The sequence below is a fragment of the Actinia tenebrosa genome, unplaced genomic scaffold (genome assembly GCF_029948245.1).
Source record: "Actinia tenebrosa isolate PJP-AT-01 unplaced genomic scaffold, QUT_ActTen_1.0 PGA_scaffold0__85_contigs__length_37466705, whole genome shotgun sequence".
Classification (NCBI taxonomy): Eukaryota; Metazoa; Cnidaria; class Anthozoa; order Actiniaria; family Actiniidae; genus Actinia; species Actinia tenebrosa.
The window spans coordinates 29,194,148-29,218,863 of NW_028292569.1; the positions used below are offsets into that span (position 1 = coordinate 29,194,148).

At 36.7% G+C, this 24,716-nt stretch overlaps 1 protein-coding gene across 4 annotated transcripts in view; it reads left to right on the plus strand.

Moving 5' to 3' along the window:
• The first annotated feature begins 1,855 nt into the window (after positions 1-1,855).
• The window catches only part of LOC116294277 (protocadherin Fat 4), a 49,190-nt gene continuing 26,329 nt past the window's right edge, over positions 1,856-24,716 (plus strand). The window contains exons 1-24 of one of the 4 annotated variants that reach the window (XM_089039352.1): positions 1,856-1,953; positions 2,739-2,920; positions 7,613-7,684; positions 7,777-7,925; positions 8,194-8,250; positions 8,737-8,826; positions 8,901-9,008; positions 9,505-9,531; positions 10,509-10,610; positions 11,243-11,368; positions 11,907-11,985; positions 12,284-12,384; positions 12,920-13,102; positions 15,462-15,593; positions 15,910-16,074; positions 16,814-16,881; positions 16,973-17,213; positions 17,832-17,870; positions 18,446-18,562; positions 18,980-19,108; positions 19,579-19,803; positions 20,343-20,579; positions 23,883-24,026; positions 24,351-24,531. In XM_089039352.1, the coding sequence (XP_088895478.1) occupies positions 2,851-2,920; positions 7,613-7,684; positions 7,777-7,925; positions 8,194-8,250; positions 8,737-8,826; positions 8,901-9,008; positions 9,505-9,531; positions 10,509-10,610; positions 11,243-11,368; positions 11,907-11,985; positions 12,284-12,384; positions 12,920-13,102; positions 15,462-15,593; positions 15,910-16,074; positions 16,814-16,881; positions 16,973-17,213; positions 17,832-17,870; positions 18,446-18,562; positions 18,980-19,108; positions 19,579-19,803; positions 20,343-20,579; positions 23,883-24,026; positions 24,351-24,531 (2,842 nt within the window). In that variant the 5' untranslated portion in view covers positions 1,856-1,953; positions 2,739-2,850. Of the gene's footprint in view, positions 1,954-2,685; positions 2,921-7,612; positions 7,685-7,776; positions 7,926-8,193; positions 8,251-8,736; positions 8,827-8,900; positions 9,009-9,504; positions 9,532-10,508; positions 10,611-11,242; positions 11,369-11,906; positions 11,986-12,283; positions 12,385-12,919; positions 13,103-15,461; positions 15,594-15,909; positions 16,075-16,813; positions 16,882-16,972; positions 17,214-17,831; positions 17,871-18,445; positions 18,563-18,979; positions 19,109-19,578; positions 19,804-20,342; positions 20,580-23,882; positions 24,027-24,350; positions 24,532-24,716 lie in introns of those variants that run through there. The other 3 variants (XM_089039358.1, XM_089039351.1, XM_089039354.1) reach the window with 3 other exon arrangements.

Below are 24,716 nucleotides of genomic sequence, written 5' to 3' on the forward strand. Positions count from 1 at the left end.
CTTTGTTGTTTGTCGCATTCATGATTATTATATTAATACGCATGGCACTGCAGCTGTTGATCCCTTCAGCATTTTCGATATTAATGGGAAAGAACTTGGCCTGGGTGCATCCGATATTGAAATGTTGTTTAGATTAATGAACCACACCGGCAACTTTGTGCTGGGATGCAAGCAGGCTAGAAAGTACTCTGAATCATAGGATTTACTTTCTGTTGTCTGCAGCTGTGGATCCCTCCAGCATTTTCGATATTAATGGGAAAGTACTTGGCCTGGGTGCATCGGAATATTGAAATGTTGTTAAGGTTGATGAACCACACCGGCAACTTTGTGCAAGCAGGCTAGAAAGTACTCTGAATCATAGGATTTACTTTCTGTTGTCTGCAGCTGTGGATCCCTCCAGCATTTTCGATATTTAATAGATAAAGCACGCAGCATTCGTAGGTATAATGCAGGCAGCTGAGGGCGTAGCCCGAAGCTGCCTGCATTATACTTACGAATGCTGCGTGCCGAAGTGTTTATCTAGTATAATTATTGTTCTTATCAAAATCCAATTGTTTTCTTTCTAGCTTGTTTATCATAGAAACAAAGCCAATAATGAATGAACTAAATATGTCTGATTTTCCTCTATGCATTCGTTGGGATAATGCAGACTGAAAACAATGGATTTTGATAAGATCAGTAATTATTAATGGGAAAGTACTTGGCCTGGGTGTTTGCTGTTGCTGACTGACGCAGTGAGCGTGAAGCCTGCCTAAGTATTAGACTCTCTTATTACTTTTCTTTTACTTTTCACTATCGGCAAATGAAACTAACGCTACATAGATATAATAGCGTCCCTTTAAACAGCTCCATGGTGCAACACCTTCTGCAGCTCTGAAAAGGCTTGTACAAGGGTAGCCTTGGATTATATTTGGTGTAACGTCCATATTGTTGCTTGCCTTTTGCTGTTATTGCTGCAAACGCCATGTAGTTGCACTTGCTTGTATCAGATATTGCTAGTGACCAAGTTTCTCTTGCCGCTGTTTGTTGCAAAGTTGATGTTGCAGTTGATTGTAACAGTTTATTGTAAAAAAGGTTTTCTTTTTTGCTGCTTGACTATATAGCAAATACTGATGTTCCCGACTTGTGCCATTTTACTTTTATTTCGTTATCGCTGGTCACTAGCTTAACAAGCTAAACGGCGCAACGTGCTCAGTGTTTCTAAGAAATAAATATTACAGATACAATGTATCAAACGATAAAATTTATAATCTTTATTGCTGAAGAAGTTACAGCAGGTGTTTACTCCTGCACGCAGGAGAGTACTCTAAAATGTCCCCCGCGATAACATGTTTCATTCACAGGCATTCACAAGCCTACTGGCCTTTGATAATTTTCTGTCACGGCAAGCAGTCTTCAATATTACATAACGTGCAAAGAAGTTTATAACCCCTAAAGAAAACCGCTTTTATTATTTCCAACATTTATTTTGACTATAGTGGTTTTTTTAACATATTAGGAAACAATTTCGACATAACAAACTGAAATTCGTACATTTAGTTTTTCAACGAAAATATTTAACAAAACACTGACTTCAATTAATTCAAATGAAAATTTACTCCTTCAGTTCCAGCTTAATTTTATTACATTCTATTATTTACTGTTACCTTAATCTTAGTGATTGCATATTACGGAGAACTTGCATGCCATTTCCTCTCAACAAAGTACTGTCTAAGTTAGAATAACCTCCCAGCTAGGTTCGCCATTAGCATTATGTATTAATGCCATGTATTCTTATATCCAATCAGAACATCCACCAAACAATTTGCCAGCTTCCATTCGTAAATTATTCATATTTCAAAACCAAGGAAAGAAATTCACGCCGGACTCCAAAAAAAAAGGAAAAGGATTTCTGCCCGTATGGTCGAAAAATATTTTGAAAATATTTGATACAAAACAAGGTTCATTTCTGAGGTAAATATTCATATATAAAAGTTGTTTCTTTTCGTGTACGTGTGGTGAGGACTGTGAGAAATGTATGAACTTTCGCAATAAGATTTAATGCTTGTACTTCATAGGCACTCTGCAAAATCTTAATTAGCAGTCATTTGTTTGCGTTACTCATCTCCCAAACTTAAGTCGTTTATCATTATTGCTATGGCAATTGGAGTGTTCGTAAAATGTTCCAGTCTCTTAAGGATTCAATGCGATTTTCTTATAAAAACAAACGTATTTACTTGTTTGTAAACCATAATGCTCAATGATGACAATTGGCAAGAACCTGCTCCATTCTTTATTTGAATGAAAGCCAATTCCAACCATAATCATTTTGTTTTATTTTCAGTTTCATAATAATTTAATAAATCCAACCATCCATACCATGCCCTTAAAATCTAAAAAATTCAAAAAAATAGTTTAAACTTTGTTAATTGAATATTTATTTCCTCTTTTTTACTCGGGTTACTTTATAAACTTGAATTTCGTATAATTAGGGGACACCATTACTGATGTGTCCGAGACATATCACAAAATCGCTTTTCGATTGGCTAGAGAGTATCATTATAGCTGAGTGCATGTAGTTATGAAACACTTCAAGCCATTTTTGCATTCAAGTGTACGTACATACTAGCTGCCGGTATTCTAATTATACTGTATACAATGAAGAACGTGATGTCATCATTTCTAACATTGTCTAATTGTCTAATATTGTCTAATATTGTCTTATTAGCAATCCAGATTCTCGATTTATTTATTCACAGTACTTTAAGTCAAGAAAAGGCGTCAGGAAAAAGTTCTTCATCACCGAAACTGTTATGCCAGGGACATTAGCAACTTCTTAACATCGCTCAAAACCCCAATACAGAAAATATTATGAAGTTCAGAAGAAAATTATTGCTGCTTTGGTTATACGCTTCAACGTTAATCCATTGGTGTTATACAGGTAAGTCCGACTATCGACGAAGAGGCGACCATTCTTGTCAGTTCATGCTGGCGAATGGTTTTCTTGAAACGTCGAACCCATCCTAAACGACGCTATAATCTTTAAGGTCGTTATATAGTAATACCGTTGTCCGTTACATTTTCGTATGTTTGGCCATGATATACAAGCGACGATTAATCCTACTTCTTAACTATACTTATCTCAAACTTGTGTTGTCTAGAAACTTCATTGTGCTCTATCTTAATCTCTATCTTTTGAAGCTTTCTTCTTACACGGAAGCATCATGTTCCCACAACTCTGGTACACACGCGCTATACATAGATATCATAACTGATATTTACTGGACCTTTTTTAATATCAAAACAAGAATTCGTTATTTGTATGGCAACACGAAATGTCAGTTGTGCGATTGACACAAGATTCATTCATTGCGATTGAAAGATTCATCTAGACAGTTTTATATGTCAATTGGACCAGAACGTGAAAAAATATATATGCGTTGTGTTTGCAAATTTCGCATAAGATTGGCGGGGATGTTTTTATAATCTGCTTTCTAAAGAAAATCAATGGATATAATTTACTTTTCGACGCGAAATCATTAAAGGTTATATGTGTGTTTTGTAGTATGGGATTAGTCCTAAGCCATCTACTTCCTTGAATATTGGTAACGGTTCGACCCTCAGTCGTAATAAACCTTAATGTCCAAGTGTTTTTCGCATCGATCTTGTTTTAGGCGACATTTTCATAGAATGAAATGCTTTCGCTAGCCTACAGAGACGTTAGCAACCAAACTATGATTTGTAATCCATAGTGTTGGGATTACTTTTTCTTGGTGAAAACATAGGGATTATGAGTATATAAAGATGTCTTTGATATTATTTTGCATGTGCATATGCAATATGTTCTGCACGGGTGAAGCCCTAAGCCATAAGCAGGTACAATGAATGGGCTTTCTTAGAAATAATGATGAATAAACAGGTTGTATTGTTGTTTTGTAGTACATCGTGATGTAAAATGCAAATACGAGGAAAACCCTCCAAAACAAATGCCGAACCCTTGCAAACTCTACAATCTCTTGAAGTTTATACAACGAAAAAAGTTTTTTTTTGCTTTGCGAGGTGCTGTTTTTCAAGATGGTGTCGAGGAAAAGATGACGAATTTACCGAGAATTGGACGCCATATGCTAAACGTTTTTCCTAGAAAAGACTATTTATATTAATTTGCACGAACATCAGGGTTACTCAACACAAGCTTGACTATTATATACCAGACATGTTAAGTAATGATGCCAATACTAGTAACCACAGATTAAAAAATAATATGAAAACCTGTGAGAAATATTAAGTTTTTGTTCATTGCATCTGTGGAATCCTAGATGAGAGACTAACACGGTTTTTGAAACTTAAATATTAAACCTGACTGCAACTCAAAGATTTTCAATCCTAGGTGAAGTTCGTTCGAGTCTTTTTTCACACTGCAACTCAAAGATTTTCAATCCTAGGTGAAGTTCGTTCGAGTCTTTTTTCACACTTTCAGTCCCAACCTTTCCATTTCTAGCTCTACTTCCTCGTATCTTCGCTTTCACGAAAGCCTGCGTTGGCGGCAAAGAACGAACTTCTGCTAGAAAATGTCAGATGTTGATGATGTGGGACTAACTGTTGTCCAGTTCCGAAAACAAACTAAGAGCGAGGAAAATTAAAGAAGAAGGAAGTAAGACGTAATTAATAATAAATAACAAGTTTTCTAACTATAAGACAATGAAGTTGCAGTATAGATGGTCATCGAATGACGACCGAACTATTCGGCGGAATGACAAACAAAGATGAAAAACATTGCTTCTCGTACTTTCTTCTTGTTACTACAATTGTTTGCGCGATATATAATAATTCCTCAAGTTATCCCGATTTTTTCCTATCATAGAGCGTTTTAGCTGAAACTTCCTGCTTTACAAAAGCTTTATCAATACTGGGTTTGCTTATATTCAAACTATCATCTAAAATATATCATCTAAAATTTATCGTTTGATGTGTGCTATAAATCCTTTTGAAGTACCGTTCATATAAAAACACACAAAAAAATCCCCCCAAAACACCCGAAGCATCATCATCATCTTTTCTTATTAAAGTTTTTCTAAGATTTCGGAAAATTATTCCTTTCGATAGCGATGCAGATCATAGCAGTATATGCAAATAATGTTTGCATAATATTGCATAATCATTTCCTTCACGTGACCTACAGAGAACGATACTGATCGTTTTATTATATCATTATTACAAATCCATATATGGCGTTGTTTAGCTTAATAACTCGTTAAATGAATATAGATCGAAAGGTTTAGGTTCTACTGTGCAATAAATAGATATCGCAAGGTTTAATGGTTCTGATGACTGCCATGAAACTTGTGAATTCCTTCTTTGGGGCTAAAGATCAAGCAGGCAGTTTCGGTGGCTGAGCAGTTGCTTAGACTCAGTTCAGTTAACATCGGAGCTTGAATGACTATTTTGAGAAATAAATTAAATGTGAAATAGACTGTTGAAAAATATTAGGTTCCTTGGTTATCATAAGTGTTAATTTTGAATTTCTTCTTAAGACTCACTCAAATGCAAGTATTTCAGTGACTGGGCAGTTGACTGAACTGTTGTTCGACGCTTGACTCTAAGTTCCATCGAGAAAATGTGAAATAGACTATTAAAAAATATTAGGTTCCGCTAACTTTAATGGAAATCATCAATGATACTTTCGAGTTCCTTTTTTGGGTCACTGAAAGTCAAACATTTAAAAGTGGCTAAGCACTAGTGGCTAGGCTGTTGTTCAATATCGGAACTCGACCGACCAAAAAGAATGTAAAACAGGCTCCTTAATGAATAAATATAGAATATTATTATTTTTTAAATTCAAGATGTGCTGCAATTCATGGGCGGTATGGCTTTTTTTTATTAATTATTTTCCATTAGGGCTATCTTGAAATTAATCAACAATTCTATCAGTATCCTAATTCTTGTATTATATTTTGTAAATCGATTTTAATCGCGTTTATAATTGATTTCATTTTTTTGCCAATTGGCTGTCCAAATAGTGTGCATATGATTAACAGTCTAATCACGCATTTCTGTCCATAATTTGCAAATGCGATGCAAGGAGAGCTTGTTTTGACTCCATCCTTCAACTTGGCTGCCTAAATATTCCGTTATCACGTTGTTGCAACACTTGAATGAATACCATCTACGTGGGTCCCATCATTTACATTACCACAGTTGAAGTATGCTTTTCAAAGGTCGATACAGAACAGTGATTTTTTAGTGAATGGCGCCGAGAGCATACAGGATAGTCTTCTGGGTGTTTTTAAAATGATCTTCTGGGTGTTCTTAAAATGATCTTCTGAGTGTTTTTAAAATGATCTTCTGGGTGTTCTTAAAATGATCTTCTGAGTGTTTTTAAAAATGATCTTCTGAGTGTTTTTAAAATGATCTTCTGAGTGTTTTTAAAATGATCTTCTGGGTGTTCTTAAAATGATCTTCTGAGTGTTTTTAGAATGATCTTCTGAGTGTTTTTAAAATGATCTTCTGGGTGTTCTTAAAATGATCTTCTGAGTGTTTTTAAAATGATCTTCTGAGTGTTTTTAAAATGATCTTCTGAGTGTTTTTAAAATGATCTTCTGAGTGTTTTTAAAATGATCTTCTGGGTTTTTTTAAAATGATCTTCTGGGTGTTTTTAAAATGATCTTTGTTTAAATCACATGCACGTCTTCTATCGATTTTTCTTGGTTTCATGCATGACAATAGCACAAGTTGAATACTTTACTGTGATTTTAAGAATTGACCTGAAATTCCTGCATGCCATATAGAGGAGAAAATATATTACACCATTCTTGATTTTTTCGACCTGTCTTTCATCATCTGATCCACTACGTTAAACACTGTCAAAGTTACAAAGGAATATCGTGATTCCGATATGATTTTACAATCATACGAAACAAAGTTAGAATATACAAAGGAAAAATGAATATATCTCTGACCTTGGCTGCCTTTATTGGAGCAAGAATTAAAATTTTATATGCGAAACTGATTGGACCGACTTTTAAGGCTTTTTTTATGTTAATGGAGAGCATTGAGCAAAAAAAAACTGCGTGGCATATACTTGAATTGAAGTGGCAATAAGGACACAATAATATTAGATGTTTACAACTAGTTACCACTGTTGTCACTGCGCTGATCAAGACAACAGCCGCAAAAGGGAAATAGGGCAATACATGCAACTACCGCCAATCAGAGAATATAAAGGTACCGACCAATTTATTTGATTGCGTATTGCCCAATTTGCCTGTCGCAACTATTGTCTCGATCAGCGCGTAGTAATGAAAAATGTGGTAATATGCCATCAGTCTCTGGTTTGAATGGGGAAATGCATACAACTGCTTTAAACAAGGGTTGGTAAAGAATTTGTTGCATGTTGCATGCGGCTTAGCTGTAGATCTATTAGATAAAGCTAGGACCTGAGACCGGCAAGGATTATGAGATTATGGTGATTCAGTTTATGGACCTGTAATGTTTTTTCCCTTTACAATTTTTTTCAAACGACAATTTGCTAAAGACAATCATGCACCAGCCATCAAAACAGTTTATAACAAAAGTATATTTTTGGTGGCTTCCTGTTAGAGTCTTATTCATCGCTTTACTTTCATTTGTTCCACAGCAATCAATCACAAGCCATATATCCCTGATGATGTCAACGTTATTATTAAAGTACCAGAAGACACTAAAGTCGGTGAGTATCAATTGTCTCAACTGTGCTCATATTTGATCCACAATTCCATCATTAATATTATTATGCAAAACTGACTGTGTGTTGTTGTATAGGTACGTCTATTCGTAATATAACAGCAGTGGATCAGGAAGAACAATACATAAAATTTGGTCTGGATGATGTTGGTAAAACAGTGTTTGACATACGCAATTTTAATAAAAGTGTAGGTGAACTGATCTTGAAAGTATCGCTTAATAGAGAAGTAAGTATCGGCATTTTCGATTTTTCTCACTGCTGATCTATTTCTATAAATGTGTTCTGACATGTATTTTTCCGCATGTATAAGGTTCATTCCGGGGTTGAGGAAAAACACTGGGTCGAGTTGACATGTGGGACTGATATTGTCCCCAAAGCACTCCAATGCCAACTCGATTCACTTTTTTCCTCAACCTCCACCTTAATACTATTAATTCCGTTAACATAAGCATATATTCTACTTGATAATTGTTGTTGTTTGCTATTGCTCTTAGTCGGTTAGCACTTACGATTTCCACGTGACAGTGACGGATGACGGAGATGATAGAAAGGTATGTAGCAAATTCGTGATGACGTGCGGTATAGGGGGGCCATTGTACGACGATAACCTTGTCTTACATCAGGACTGTCTATATATACTCATACCAAATGGTTTGCAGGCTGCCTCTAATGGTTTGTTCTTTTTTTTTTTATTGGCTCCCCCGCTTGAACGGCCCGAATCCGGCTTCTGTCTGGACCGGCCTTCACAACAATTTTTCTTACAAAAACAACAATGACAGCAACAACAACAACAAATGAACAACAACAACACAACAACTGCGCAGTAGAACCATTTTTGCACTATTTTGACGAGAGAAACACTTAGCAATTCTCTTTATGTGGCCTTCCCTAGAACTTAAGAGTTTGGAAGTTTTTATTTTTGTGATCTACTATATTGCAGTAAACAGAATAATATGTCGCTATTGGATATTTCAAACTCTATGGACCGACTCACACTTGATCATTTGCCAGACTTACTTGCTTTATTTTATTATCAGGTATCAAAGTTGTTCATTCTTAACGTTGAGGACGTGAACGACAACAAACCAATCTTCGTTACACAGCCATATTGGAAATCAATACTTGAGGTAACGTGACGTTGATTTGTTATCTTTTCACCCTAGTCTTGTTTCGTGGTTGAGAAATACTTTATATCTTTTAGAATACAACTGTTGGTACGGAACTTCTGACCATCCAAGCGACAGACAGCGATCTAGGTTCTAATCAAGTTGTCACATACAGATTTAGTAACGATTCCAACTCTGCTCAGGTGAGATTATGATACAAATAGGCTCTCTTACTCCATACTATCTTTGTCCTTTAGTACAGTTTAGCACTGATTTATTTTCGTTTGTTATCGTTACACCAGCACAGTCCACTAGTGTTATTACTACCTCATGTTATTTGGTTATATATAAGACAAAAATCCTACCGTAAAGAGATTTCAAGAGACAGTTTATTATTTGTGATGGCAGTGGGAAAGGGTTGAAATATTGGTAAACTCCATTTTAAATACCAACCTCTCCAATCTATAAGCAAGGCTGAAATGTTTGGAAGCCCCCTGTCCCCAGTCCGATTTTTCAGAACATCTAAAGACTCTCTTCGCCCCAACCGAAACCACCTCCTAAATTAGCGCGAATGTCTAAAACGTTACTAACCGATCTATCACCCCTCCAATAATAATTAAAGACGTTTGCTTAAAGAGGAGAGTAGTATACAAATTTTTGCTAACTCAGTTCTTTTGTCGTTTTGCTTGCACTCCCCAGGACAATCCACTTGTTACCTTGTGGAAGGTTAGCACTGCTTGCACTGTTAAAGGAACTGTAAAGTATAAAAACTATGATAATTATGTGATGCAAAGTCTTCACAAGCTTGCAATTGTACATCCCTAGCATCACTGCTTTATCAGCAACATTCGATAATGAAAGTGAAAGCGATTGGGCTAGCCCTATGTAAAAGCTTCCTGAATGCAATATGCAAGCGAACGAAAGAAGCAATGTGATATAAGAATGCATAATATAATCGTAAATAATAATTTATTAATAAATTATAAATATTCAATGTTAAAATAGAGAGTAGATACTAATAACTTTGCATCGTTCATAATATTAATTATTAATAAACATAAAGTCAAACTTTTCCATAAAGAAATATACTAAATTAGATACCTAAAATAAGCCAAAAATTAGCGCTCAGCTTGTTCCTAAATGAACCAAAGAGTTGCATGTTTGACTTGCGTGTTTGAACCACAGGATTGCATGTTTGGACTAATTATAAAGGATTGCACGTTTAAACCATATGATTGCATGTTAGACTTGCATGTTTGAACCACATGATTGCATGTTAGACTTGCATGTTTGAACCACATGATTGCATGTTTAAAAGGATTGCATGTTTGGACTAAAGAATTGCATGTTTGAACCACAGGTTGCATGTTAGACTTACATATTTGAACCACATGATGGCATGTTAAACTCGCATATTCGAACCACAGAATTGTATGTTTGACTTGCATGTTTGAGCTTAAAGGAATGCATGTTTTAACGACTACACTTGCATTTTTGTTTCGTTACATCATGTAAAGGTACAATGGAACCGAATTATTTGTTGGGCAGCAGCCCACCTTCCATGAACTTGCCGCTAGTTTTGTCTCGTTCAGCGCATAGCTATGAAAAGAGTGGTACTAAAAATCACAGACCCGTAAGTGAAATAGCATAATTCATTTTTTTAGAAAAGTATTCCTCATGTTGTTTGTTTGTTACCTCAACAGACTTCTAAGTTTGCTATTGATAATTTACATGGAACAATCACTCTGGTGGCACCTTTGGACTACGAAACAACAACAAGGTACTTGTTACCTGTTGTGGCAGAGGTAAGGCTCCATCGTCATCATCTGCGATATCCATCCTGTAATGTAATAATGTAATATCACAATCCTCACCGGACCACTAACACCATATTGTATCATCATCATCAAAATGATCCAAACTTTGCAGTGAAGCCACTCGCTGCGCTCGTGGTTCCACTTGAGTTTGGATCATTTTTGACGTCATTTCATGTTCGATTACAGTACAGACCCATAGATAACCGACTTTGATTTGTTAGATTTTTTGTATCTCAATTTTTTCGTTTAGAAAGAATTGATGCAGAAGACACTACTGGTGGTTTATGAAAAAAATGGAAAAGGCGCGCGCATGCTTTATGCAGTTATAAAGCAGGCAGGGGTTGGCAGAACACGAGAGAAGTGTTAGGAGAAGCACGACTCGTAGAGGAGTGGTCGAGACACTTTTCGAGTGTTCTGTCAATCCCCAAGTTCTTTATAACTGCACACAGCACAGCAAGCAAGTTTTTTTTATTTCTTTTATAAAATTCAAATTACGATAACCGTCATTTTAGATGGGGATGACTCAACTTATGTGACACGTGATGTCCAACCAATCAAAACACAAAATTTATAACTTAAGTTTATTCACTGTTATTTTATAAAAAATATTTTCTTGCCAGGATGGAGGTAATCCCAAGAAAGAGAGTGAGACCACTGTTGTTATTGACGTAACTGATATCAGTGACAACCCACCAAAGTTTGAACAATCTGTCTATCTGAAGGAAATCGAAGAAAACATTCCTGTGGTAAGAATTATTTAGACGAAAACAAACAAACTTGCCAACCAAATGACAAATTTTCAGACAGGCAGACAGGCAGACAGACAGGCAGACAGGCAGACAGGCAGACAGGCAGACAGGCAGACAGGCAGACAGGCAGACAGGCAGACAGGCAGACAGGCAGACAGGCAGACAGGCAGACAGGCAGACAGGCAGACAGGCAGACAGGCAGACAGGCAGACAGGCAGACAGGCAGACAGGCAGACAGGCAGACAGGCAGACAGGCAGACAGGCAGACAGGCAGACAGGCAGACAGGCAGACAGGCAGACAGGCAGACAGGCAGACAGGCAGACAGGCAGACAGGCAGACAGGCAGACAGGCAGACAGGCAGACAGGCAGGCAGGCAGGCAGGCAGGCAGATAGGCAGACAGGCAAGGACATTTGAAATCACGATTGTGCACACTGAAGTTTTTGAAATGTGATGAGTAACCTCCCCACTTTCCCTCTCCAACTCACAAGCTGTATTTGAAAAAAAACACAAATTTGATATGCATTATTATGTAGGGAACAAGCGTGCTGAAAGTTGTCGCAAGAGATGGTGATGCTGGTATTAAGGACCAAATAAAATACGAAATATACAAAGGTATTACTTATATTTGACACAATTTCTTATCTGCCAATGTTTTGATGACTTAATCATAAGCATTTCAGCATTATATAAAGAATACTGACTGATGCAAAGGTGTCACCAATATTGAGTGGAGCAGCAAGTCGTCCCACTCCAACCCTTATGTTGACAAGTTTTCTTATCTGCTCCACAGGAACTTGTATCCACATACCTTAATGCTAATGAGGAAGAGGGAGGGATAATGTACTAGTTCTATGTTATCGGTCAGCTTTTTTATTGGACTCTAATCTTTTGTTCTTTGAAATCTTTTCAGGTAATAATGGTACGTTTACTATTAGCAGCAGTACTGGTGTCATTACGGTCAACAGTACAATCGACGCGGAGAAGACACAAAGCTACGAACTTCACATCCGAGTAAGATATCCATCTAGTAAAATATATTTAGTCCACAGTAGTTAGCTCCACAGATGTTAAACTTTCTTTAAACTTGTAGTTGTTTTGCATCCAATGTACCTTTTATCTACATCTATTTCTGTTTCTGCCAACATTGCTATTACCATTGCTATTATATATGTTTATCTTTTGTACGGTTGCTGAAAGTCATGTCCGTGAGGTTTTTCTTTATTCTTTTACGCGTCGTGGTTTCCTACGCTCCTCTCGTGTTCTCCCAACATCCCGCGTGTTTTGATCAGAGTATCAAACACAGAAAACTGTTTTTGATTTGTTTTATAAAATAACAAACGCGCGAAAAGATCGAAGAAAAGCAAAGTCTAAGTAAATTCTCCCTACGAGCCGTCTTATTTAAACTGACCAATGAGCGCGCGCGATAGATTAAAAATGACGATAGCGTGTTTTGATACTCTCATCAAACATGGTTTTCGACCAATCCTAGCGCGCGTAGTATACCAATTATTTTATAAATACTTTTAAAATCTATTCTGTTTTTCAGGCTTCTGAAGTTCCCAATCCAAGCTCCAACGCTACAGTGTCAGTACTAATAACTGTGATAGATAAGAACGATAATCCTCCTATCTTCTCGAAAGATATCTATTCATTTTCATTACGAGAGGATCTGGCCGAATCTGGAAAAATTGTTACTGACCAGTTGATCGTCAGTGATGCCGACAAAAACGTAAGAGCTGATTAGCAATATCCACTTTATCAACTCACACTTCATTATTGTCTGGAAGTACTTTTAATGAAGTTGACAGAGATGGTGATGATGCCGGAATGTGACAATCTTGTTACTGCTGATAATTGTGGTGTTATGGTGGTAAGATGATGATGATGATGATGTTGATGATGATGATTCTGCTGCTGATGGTGGTGGTGGTAAAAATAATGCTGTTGCTGATGATGATGCAATGATGGTGGTGCTCATCGCGTACAATTGCACTCAAAACTAGGTCATGACCGCCTTATAGTTGCGTTATAGTTTTACAAGTCCAGAACCGCCTGTGTCCTTGAGCTTGTATAAACTTTTTCATCATTTTTTGTCCGCCATTAAACATGCCATGACTATCCGCGCCAACAACAACTTTCAAGATTTCCCGCGAACAATTTTGGTCCCAGGCCTCATGCGGTTTGCTTCCTTGACTCCTAACCTCAAAACGGAGTTCGCTCGGTTTAAAAAAGTGCGTCTTCAATAGAAACTGGTGACTAAGAGCGTTGTTTCTAAGCCAACGAGGACCTGGCTACTCAATATGGCGGACGAAGAATTATAAAAACGATTGTAAATTTGACGCAATTCTCGAGCGATTCTGGACTTCTCATCGCAAAATAATAAGGAATAATTTATATAGAGTCGATATCCTTAAGTTCAAAGACGCTTTACAATATAAAAATGTGACTCAATAGATTTAAAATTGAAAATAAATTTAAGAAAAGAATGACTATTTCATGCCCATAATACATATCATTATTAACATATTTCAAATAAAATTCATTGCATTTCAATATATACATTACACATTTTTAAAATTCAATTAACAATACATTGATTTAGATTGGCTAAAAATAGGTAAGATTTTTACATATTGAAAACTCGTGTGAATAAAAAGGTCTTGAGACCACACTTAAAACTAGAAATTGTTTCGCAAGATCGAAGGGATAGAGATAGGCTGTTCCATAACTTAGGAGCAGCAACTGCAAAAGCTCTCTTCCCATATTTCTTTAGCCTGAAAGAGCCTTTGGTTAAGAGGTTCGCTGATGAAGATCTGAGAGGGCGAGAAGGCATACATGGCTTAAGTAGTTCGCAAATATAAGAGGGAGCAGCATTATTTAAGGCTTTGAAAGTCAACAAAAGTATCTTGAATTCGATACGCTGCTCTACAGGCAACCAGTGCAGACGATAAAGAACTGGAGTGATGTGATCGTGCTTGTGGCAACAAGATACAACTCGTGCTGCTGCATTTTGAACATGCTGAAGCTTTTGTAATAAATATTTAGGTAGACCATACAACAAGGAATTACAGCTGTCAAGTCTAGAAGATATCAAAGCATGGACAAGTGTCTCACAGGCTTCAAGAGAGATGAATCTACGAATCTTCCATATGTTCTTAATATGGAAAAAGCATGACTTGCAGATAGAGGTAACTTGCTTTTCCAGAGATAGATGTTCGTCAAAAACAACTCCTATATCACGAACAGAAGAAGATGGAGAGATATCATAGTTGCAGAAATAGAAAGAGCCAACAGGTGGTCTAGGATGATGTGCAGCAGACAATACGAGGCAAAACCAGCCTCCACAGTGACTGAACAAATACTTCAAAAATCGCATATCGCCTTTAAAGCCGAAAGAAACAAATGCAGGATTCATTTAATGCAGTGAATGTACATCAAATTTCCGGTGCTACATTTTTCAGAAGGGCATTTACGAAGACATGCTATGGCGTTTCTTAAAGACATTGGCATACAAAAGGACGCCATTTTGACACAGTATTCACTCAAAGAAAATCGCTGGATCCACCAAGAGCTAAGAGGCAAGATTAAAGCACACTAAACTATCGTTGTATTACTCTTATTTTCCGGTGCTACATTTTTTTTTGACGCTTACCCGTTATTGCGATCGAGAGTGGAAAGTAAGAATTCTTCCTTGTTGTTTGTAATTCCTCGATATTAATTAGCATGAAATGTGACAGGCGTTCCGTGATATAGTATGCAAATGAGCAAAGTCACCGGAAGTGACCCGGAATTGTACGCGATGTGGTGGTGGTGTTGTTGATGATGATGGTGATGATAATGATAATGATAGTGATGATTATGGTGGTGGTGATAATGATGATGATGACCATGGTGGGGGTGGGGCTGTAATGGTGATGATGGGGGTGATAATGATATTGATAGCAATGATGATAGTGGTGGCTGTGAAAATAGAGATAAATGATGTTTTGTGGATAACAAAAATGGTTATAATTAAGCCTTCTCCTGTTAATAGTCTTTGTTATTGATACATCGTAATGATGATCCTATCAAACACATTTTTATTTCAGCCTAAATTTCGGCGTTTCACGTATCACTTGACTGGAGGGGATAGCGACAAGTTTCGTATCGACCCATCGAGAGGCGAGGTCCGGATAAACAGTACACTGGACTACGAGACACAAGTCAATTATACCTTCACCGTAAGTAAAACCTTATCGGTGGTGCAACAACAAATGACATGAATAGTCACTGACTTGGACCGAGGCTCTCAACCTTGGTGGGCAACGTGTTAACTGGGACTTGTCTTTACTTTTATGTGATGGGAAAATTGATCACTGAAACTGGATAGACGAAAATGCCAACAAGTCATTTATCTAAAACATGATCATCCTCGAGACAAGAAATTTGGAAAAAAGGATCAGCATGAATATTTGTTCTTAATCTTCATGCTCTCTCATGACCCATACCGCCATATACACCTTGATGATATTGCGTTAACAGTTTTTCTTTCCACAGATCGTCGTAACAGAGACAAAAACAGACGAGAAGTACAGTGATAATGCTACTTTTCACTTGACTCTCATCAATGATAACGACAACAAACCAATCTTTCCTAATTCTTCATATAATTACACATTCGACGAAGAGGTCCCCCCAGGGAAAGAGATTGCTGTTATAACGGTGAGCAGGAAAACCTTTCTGTTATTTAGAAATAGTGTAGACGCATTAATTAGTATACAGCCATTTCGAAAAAAGTTGGTGAAGGTTTTGTTGCATGTTGCATACCACACTCGAGCTACACTATGGACGATGTGAATACAATCAGCGAAGAGAATCAAAACAATATAAATTTTTCCTAAAATTTGTCTGCTATTTTTTTCGGCATTTTTTTCATGCATGAAGAAGAACTTTATTTGTACCCATTATTACATTATTTTCTAATTTTGATACATTGTTATATATTAGACAGATTGAGGGGTACCAACTTCCAAAAATAACTAGAAAGCTAAAAATGCTTGGAAGTCGGTTTACATATTCTTAATTAAGATTCATTACATTTGCAACATGCAACACGCAACATGCAACACGCAACATGCAACACGCAACACGCAACATGCAACACGCAACACGCAACACGCAACACGCAACACGCAACACGCAACACGCAACACGCAACATGCAACATGCAACATGCAACATGCAACAGAACTTTCGCCCAACCTTGTTTGAAAAAAATGTGTATAGAAAGATGGTGATGATAAATGGTAATCAATTGCAATTGCTAAACTAAAAGAGAGATGAAGGGACAATATTAGACGTTTCGAAAATTAGGAATACTTTACGTAAAGGCTTTCCCAATCAATGACGATTTCTTTCTGTTGCATCTGACAGACATCTAACATGTTTATATGTTGACTAGGCAACCGATGCGGATGATGGTTCATTTGGCCAAGTCACTTACGAGCTAAAAGGCAGTCAGTCTTCATTGTAAGTTTACCTTGGTAATCAAAGCTTCTGTTAGTAAAGACACGTATGCATGGCTCGATTCATCTAAGTTTTGACTTTATTTATATTTTAGTTTTGCTGTCGATCCTAATACTGGTAACATCACAGCAGCAAGAACCCTTGACTATGAAGAAGTCCACAGCTACCAGTTTTATGTGATCGCTAGTGATGGTGGTGGAATATCCAAGGAAGAAGCAACTGCTACAATAAATGTTGCTTTACGGGATGTCAATGACAACGACCCAGTCTTCACTGAAAGGCTATACACAAGCGAGATCAAAGAAAATTCAGCCGCTGGAGTCATTGCAGTTAAGGTATGCTCGTACCGCCTTACCGTCTTGGCTTGTGAGGTTATTATTTATCTATTTTTTGAGATTTTGCCCGGAAGCTGGTGCTGCACGGTAGGAAACAGGGTCCCCTTCGGGGTACACTGCAACAGTTTCCAACCCCGTAAAATCCTCATACCTATCCCACAATCAACCCATTAAGAAATCGTATAGTTGCTGGAGTTATTTATTGAGTTACAAACTTGCATTATACTCTGTGTGCCCGCGGCCAGCGAGTGCCTTTCTTCGTCGATAATATGCAAGTTTAACATACATTCTGATTCTCTACCCCTATATAAGAGATAATATTCAATGAGGAAGTAATAGTCTAGCTGAGTTTGGAAAACCATAACGCGCAATTTGATAACAAATTTTGAATATCCTTTCTGTTAGATGATCAGTTCTAAAATCATAAATATGGTACACTAGTCTCACAAGATTTCCCATTTTCGAGTAACATTAATTTTAATAAAAACTCTCATTGGCAATATGCTTTTCAGGACAACTTTGATTTTTTATATCAGCTGTGCATTTTTTCTGCCTATCGTTATTTTAATAATCTAATGTTTTTGTTGTTGTTTTTTTTCGGTTCGCTATCATAAATAGGTGACCGTCAGCGACAAAGATAGCGAAGACAATGGAAACGTAAGTCACAAGCCTTATGGTTTCTTTTTGGACTGTCTTCCCTATTGAAGAAACATCAGTCTCTTATAAAAAAATTGTAAAAAACCTATTTACTGATTATTGGTTTCTTGTAAATAATGTCTTATAATGTGTATACAGTATCTCTTTGCATGTTAATTTATAATTTCTTTATTAACAGTTTTAATAACACCTTATAGTTATACTAGTTTATGTGTTTGTAAAAAATCTATATAATTGGCTCTGTATATATTGTTGTTCGACATGGGTTTATTTAACAATAAAAAGTGCCCCTAAAGATGTTCGCCTTTCTGAAATTTAAAAAAAAAAAATGGTGGCATATAGAATCGTGTTGGATAAGATTACAGGGAGCACAAGAACAAGCTCGACTGTGCATTCCTTCATATTCATTCAATCAACCTCGCAATTCCACATCAAACTTTGGTTGACCTCTATTTTATATGAGCGTCCGAAACGTCAGTAAGATTTTTCATCTTTTCACGGTGTAAAATTTATCCTTTTATCATTTCTATTGGAATCACAGATTACAATGACTTGAGTATGTTTCTGTTTTTCAGGTTTCCTTGAGCATTACATCTGGTAACATCGATAACGCTTTTGCTATCAATGCAACTGGTTTCATCACGACAACCAAATCACTGGACAGAGAAGCCACAGCCTCGTATACGTTAACGGTACAACTATATGAAACATTTGATAGAAAGGATATTCAATAGTCACTATCTCATGCAGAGGCTCGTGAAAAAATCCGAGTCAACCTGACGAGATAACACACACATAAACACACACACTTACACACACTAGCACACACTAACACACGCTTACACACACACTTACACACAAATCGATGAAACTTGGATTTTTCCCCGAGCTCCTGCATAAGCTAGTGACTATTAGATATCCTTTCTATCAATTCTATTTGCTATGCTATGAGATAATTATAATAGATATTTTTGTTAAAATTCATCATATATTGAATTAATTCTTAAAAGTGAGAAATAAAAACGTCGGTCTTCTTTCATATATTTTCTTTTCTTTCTTTGAAGATTCATTGCTTATTGTTTATTATGTTTTTATGCTTTTATCCCCAGATCAATGCAAGTGATCATGGTATCCCTCCCAGAACCGAAACGACAACAGTCGCCGTGGACGTACTGGATGAAAATGATAACACTCCTTATATAACCCTAGGAAGCCATGTCGTGAAGAACATCAGTGAGGTAAACCATAACATTAAATAAAATGAAAAAACTGATTTAAACACCAAAACCTCCTTTACAGGCGTTTCCCATATTCCTATATATTCCAGAGCTTTCCCACTCGCGGGGTAACTTCGCCATTATAGCGAGGTCACTTTGCCACATCAGTCAAAGCTTTTCGCCTCTCTCTTCGCTGAGGGAGGGCTAGAGATGATGACACAGCTGAAGACACCCATACAGTTTGTCGAATCGATCAATGCACTCACTATACATTTACTTAAAGGTACACGGGCCTTATATCCACGAACATCGTCTTAAAAATTATATATCCATCAAACACGCTGTAAGCATGTGTAAGGTCCTCTTACAAATGAGGAAAATATTTGACATACAGCCGCACGTGCATCATTAACAACATTGATTAATGATACTGTGCAATTTGAAGTCTACCTATAATACGTACATAACAAGTACTTTCTACTCTCCTATAGAGTGATGGAGGTGGGACAATCCTGTTTAAATCTCTACCGGCCATCGATAGGGATGCTGGTTCGAATGGATGCATAACGTACTCTATGTCGGGTGCAGACGACCGATTCATATTAAATAGTGACACTGGTAGGCTCCAGATCTCTCCGACTGGTCTTGACCGTGAAATTAAAAGTAGCTATGACCTGGTAATTGATGTAACAGATGCAGGCTCACCACCACGACAGGTACGTCAAATGATCATACGAATACTTCAACTTCAACGAATACTTCTACTCTTAATGTCATAGTATTTAAAATGAAGTTAATGGAATATGAAAAAATGGAATATAGTACTTCCAGAAAAAATAGCAAAAATTACTTTCCTCGTAAGAAATACCAACAAATGCAGAATCTTTTACTTATATTATAATGGAAAGAATGAAAGCCCTTAGTCTTAGTGTGAGTGTTAGTATTATACGTAGTATGAGTATCATAATTCAACAAATTTCTTAACTTAGACAGCAAAAGACAGTAGTTCAGCATCCTGGATGGGGTAGGTGCGAATGAAGGGGAGGGTCGCACGAGGTGCACACTCCTCCTTAGATGATCTGATATCTACTGCGTTATTGATGCTTGAGTTTGTGAACGTCGAATCAAAAATGGTGCACCCCTTCTAAAAAAATCCTGGGTCAGACACTGGTGGGTTTGGACTCTTGATTGCGGTTTATACATTCATATCATATTACGGATCCAAGGTTTATTATTATTTCTATTTTTCTTTTAGAATTCCACCACAATACATGTGGAAATACTGGACACCAATGACAACGCACCAGTATTTGACCCCAAACCATCAGAGGATTCCTCTGCTTACATAAAAGAAATAAATGAAGGGCCGAGTACGTTAAACACTGTCATCATTCAGTTGAACGCTACCGACCAAGACGAAGGCCTCAATAAGAAGATAATCTATTCGTTGACAGGAGACGAGCATGGCTTCTTCAGTCTGGATAATACAACGGTGAGAATTGTAGATTTAAAAAATTCATTTTCAGGTTCAGGGAAAACCAATTCAAACCAATAAGCCCACTTAGTTAAGTTACATAGATCCTGTACCAAAGAAAGAAGGTGCACGTGACTTGCACACGTTTATATAACATTTAGTTCGGTAAACACAACGACAATTGTTTCCGCTATCTTTTGTTTCCAGCCTATCAAAAATTGGCATTATTTTTGCAGTCCTTTTTCCCATCATCTACAAAACTTTGGAATTCTCTAGATTTTCAAACAAGAAACGCAAGCTCTCTTTAGAAATGAATTTTAAAAATGAAATTAATGATAAGTTAATCGGAATGTCAAAATATAATAAGCTGTATGATTACTCTCTTTCGATGGCTGCATCAATTCTTCATTCAAGATTTAGATTAGGTGCCTGTGCACTAAATGAGTATTTGTTTAATATAAACTGTTCTATGTCGCCCAAATGTAGATGCGAGATTGATAAAGAAAATGTTTTGCATTTTTTCTTTTTATGTCTCCACTCCATTCACACCAAGGCTTAAACATGTTTTAAGGTGGTTTAACTAAACAGGTTTGGAAAACTCTCTACGAACACTGCACAATCTTTGGTAAAATAATGCATGTAAACTATCCTTTGTCTTACTCTGACAATATTTTAGAAAGTTTTATTATATTGTAGGTTTCTAGTTTCTCATTTTTTTCTCAATGAAAACATAGTTTAACTAAACACGTTTAGGTATGAATGGGGTACTTAGTCTTACCTCAGCTGCACTGATTTGTGCTAGTTTGTGGCAAAAAAAATAAAAATCATCAAACCGGCAAAAATTGAGTTAGTTTCTTTTTGGTCGTAATGAATTAAGTTTTGAGGATAACCATAAGCTATTTGAAGAAGTTCAAAAGTACATTCTGGCCAAAAAAACGTTTTTCTACAACAATGATAATGCCCTTCAGTAATTAATTGTATTATGTACTATACTGTCGTACTTGTCAAATTTTGATTTTCTTTACTTCTTTTAAACTCTTTTTGTAACTTAGTTTACTGTAACTAACTGAACTAGATAACACATTTCCACGTGCTTGTAAAGTTTTTTTCCTTTGTTTATTATGATAGATGTAAGCCCCCGCGAAAAGTTTCTATGCTTTTGGGCCAAACATTATGTTAAATATGTTTAAATAAAACAAAATTGGCATTGCTTATATGTAGCCTCCAGAAGGGGATTTCTAGTTGTCTATGAAGGGCTCTCTTCTATACCTCTGGCTCAAATTATTTTAGATCTAGATCTATATAGTGTGATAATCGCTTGGTGATAGAAATCCTAGCTTTAATCATGGTTTTAAGGGAAGATGAGCGATTGGTTCGGTTCGTATGAGCTCGTGAATATGGTGGCCACTATAAATTCTTTAGTATCAATCAATACGAGTCGTACCCTGGGTGCCAGAGGCAATACAAGTCGATGAAGAGGAATGGCATTTCTTGAGGTGTCTCATATTGTATGTGTATTCAACGATGCCTGATGGGTTCATATTAGACTTATGTTGGGTTAAGATTATGTCGTATATCTTCCACTGCTTCTATACGTTTGTTCTTAAGCATATTAAACTTAATACTGTAAATGAATATATTTGAGATATTATACGGCTTTTTTAATGAAACAAATAAAATAAAATAAGTACGGGACTAAAACAAAAACATACAAAAGTTGCATTAATTAATATATAAAGTGTGTTGCATAACACAAATTTCTCATGTAAAAATCCTTAACTCGTCAATTCTTTCATATTTTCTTCTTCTGCTATTTTTTGCAATTTTAAAAAGGTCTTGCTTGTTGTCTGGTTTTTATTCATCTAAGGAATAGATATTATTTCATTTCTGGTATTTGACCTTTAAGTTCATTGTATAGTTTGGACTTTTACCCGGACTTTCAATAAACGGGTTTTCTGTTGCATGTCAAGTCTCCTCCACACACTGCGCATGATACAAATAAAACTTATCTTAAACGACTTCTTTTTTACCAACTTGTGATTTTAATTTCCATTGCAGCTCTTGATATTTTCGAGCTTAAATTTTTGACGTTGTAGGAATAAACACAAGTATATACGTTAAAGACTTTTTTCATGGAAATTGGTTAAATTCAATTTTACTTCATCATCCTAGTTCCAGTAAGCAAAGTATTTCTTCAGTTCAAATTGTAGTACCCTTTATGCCATCCATGCCTTTTCACCAGTAAGTTAAGCATTCTTCAAGCGAACTTCACAACATGCCGCTGGATAGAACACAATTTTTGTCAGCACTATTAAAGCGAAGCATCCCAGGACGACCACCACCACACTATACTCAAACAAAACCTCGTCTTTTGATAGCAGCCTTGAAATATTGTACTCTTGAGAATGGATGTTCATATCGTCTCTTTGCTCAGCCATCGGAATTTTTCGATGTTCAACTAGTCCTTCCAAAAATACTTGAAAGATAGCTTGGATGCGTCTTGATCAATGTCTTGGTAAAGGTACTTTGACGTTGTTGTTGCCTCTCAAAAATTTCTATCTTTATAGAACCAATAACAGCGGGGTGTTTATAAAAATAGACTTACTGTAGTGTTTCTTGCTAAAATTAAATCAAAATCTGTTGTGTGATTTCTTTCCTTGGTTTCCTAATTAAGTTTCCGTGCTGAACGATGAGTGTTTAAATCCAGATGCTGCAGCTCTACTTTTCCATCGATCCGCTTAAACTTATTCAAGAATCAAAGGTCAAGCAATAGTGTCTGGAAAAGTATCCCTGTCCAGACAATACCTGGCTTGTTAGTTTTTGGGTGATTGGGAAATCCTTTGTTTCCAGTAATATTTCTTTCAGATGGCCACTGTTCCAACGCAATTAAGGCAAATCCAATAGTGGTTATTATTATTCTGATATTTAAACCCTTGAAGTGTCTATTGTTTTAATTGCTGTCCAATTAAATTGAAGAAATGCAGACTTTACAATCTATTTTTAAAATTTACTAAAATGCATGTACAGACGGCAAGATTGTCGTGAAATCGGCAAGGTTGATAAAAATGAGAGTCAGTAAGACTTACTTTAGCATGTTATTATTATATTGGTATATTTGGCAATAGAGACCGGTATTATTCAGTCTGTTATTAATTATTTTAAAAGGGGGGGGGGAGGGGGGGGGGGTGGGGTGAGGGTGGGTGGGGGTTATCTTTGCTTCCAGAGGCTCGCTCACTGCTTCTCAGGGTCGTTTGACAAGTTATGTAACAAGTAACGCTTGATCTTATGAGATCATGAACTGATGCTTCTTATTTGAATCAGGGAAAGTTGACTGTTGTCAAAGTGCTTGACCGAGAAGATACACAAATGCCTAAAGATGCTTCTAATAATGGTCAATTCTTGCTGGACGTGACAGCAACTGACCAGGCACAACCTGTTTCAGTCAGGAAATCCGCGACTGTGAGGGTAAGAGATTTGTCAGTTACTGTTTACCCCCAATTGTGGACTCTTTTCCACATTTGTTCCATAAATACAAAATGTATTGAGTAAGAAAAAAAGTGGATAATCAATGCCGTTTCGATGCCGTGGAAATGTTTGGAAAGACTGAACTCACTTCAAGTTTATGCGTAGTGCATATTATAGAGAAGCCTGGTCTAATTTGGTTGACATGACAAAGAATTCAGATTCTCAGGGGGAAAAGATTCTATTTTTGTGCCTCCTGTCATGGCTACCATCACGTGATGGCGCAAAGTCTTTATTCTAATAAAAAGAATATTGATTTCATTTTAGATAACTATTAAGGTAAAGGACATCAACGATAACTCGCCCAAATTCCAGAAACAAAGCTTTGAAGAACACGTAAGCGAGGCTGCACGAACCGGAAGCAACGTGATCCAAGTATCTGCGTTAGACAAGGACTTAGAATTGTCAGGAAAAGTTCTTTACAACATCACTAATGGGGATCCAAATGGTAAATAAACAAGGCGCTAAAAATGCTTCGTATTCGTTCACTTATTTTTGTAGACTAAATTAAATACAGTCAATTCGAAAAACGTTGTCGTCGACCGACTCAAGCCTACGCGACTGGACCGAAAGGAATATGGGTAAAAATCACTGAAGCGGTTAAACATTCGTTTTGAATTAAATAGTTCCCGC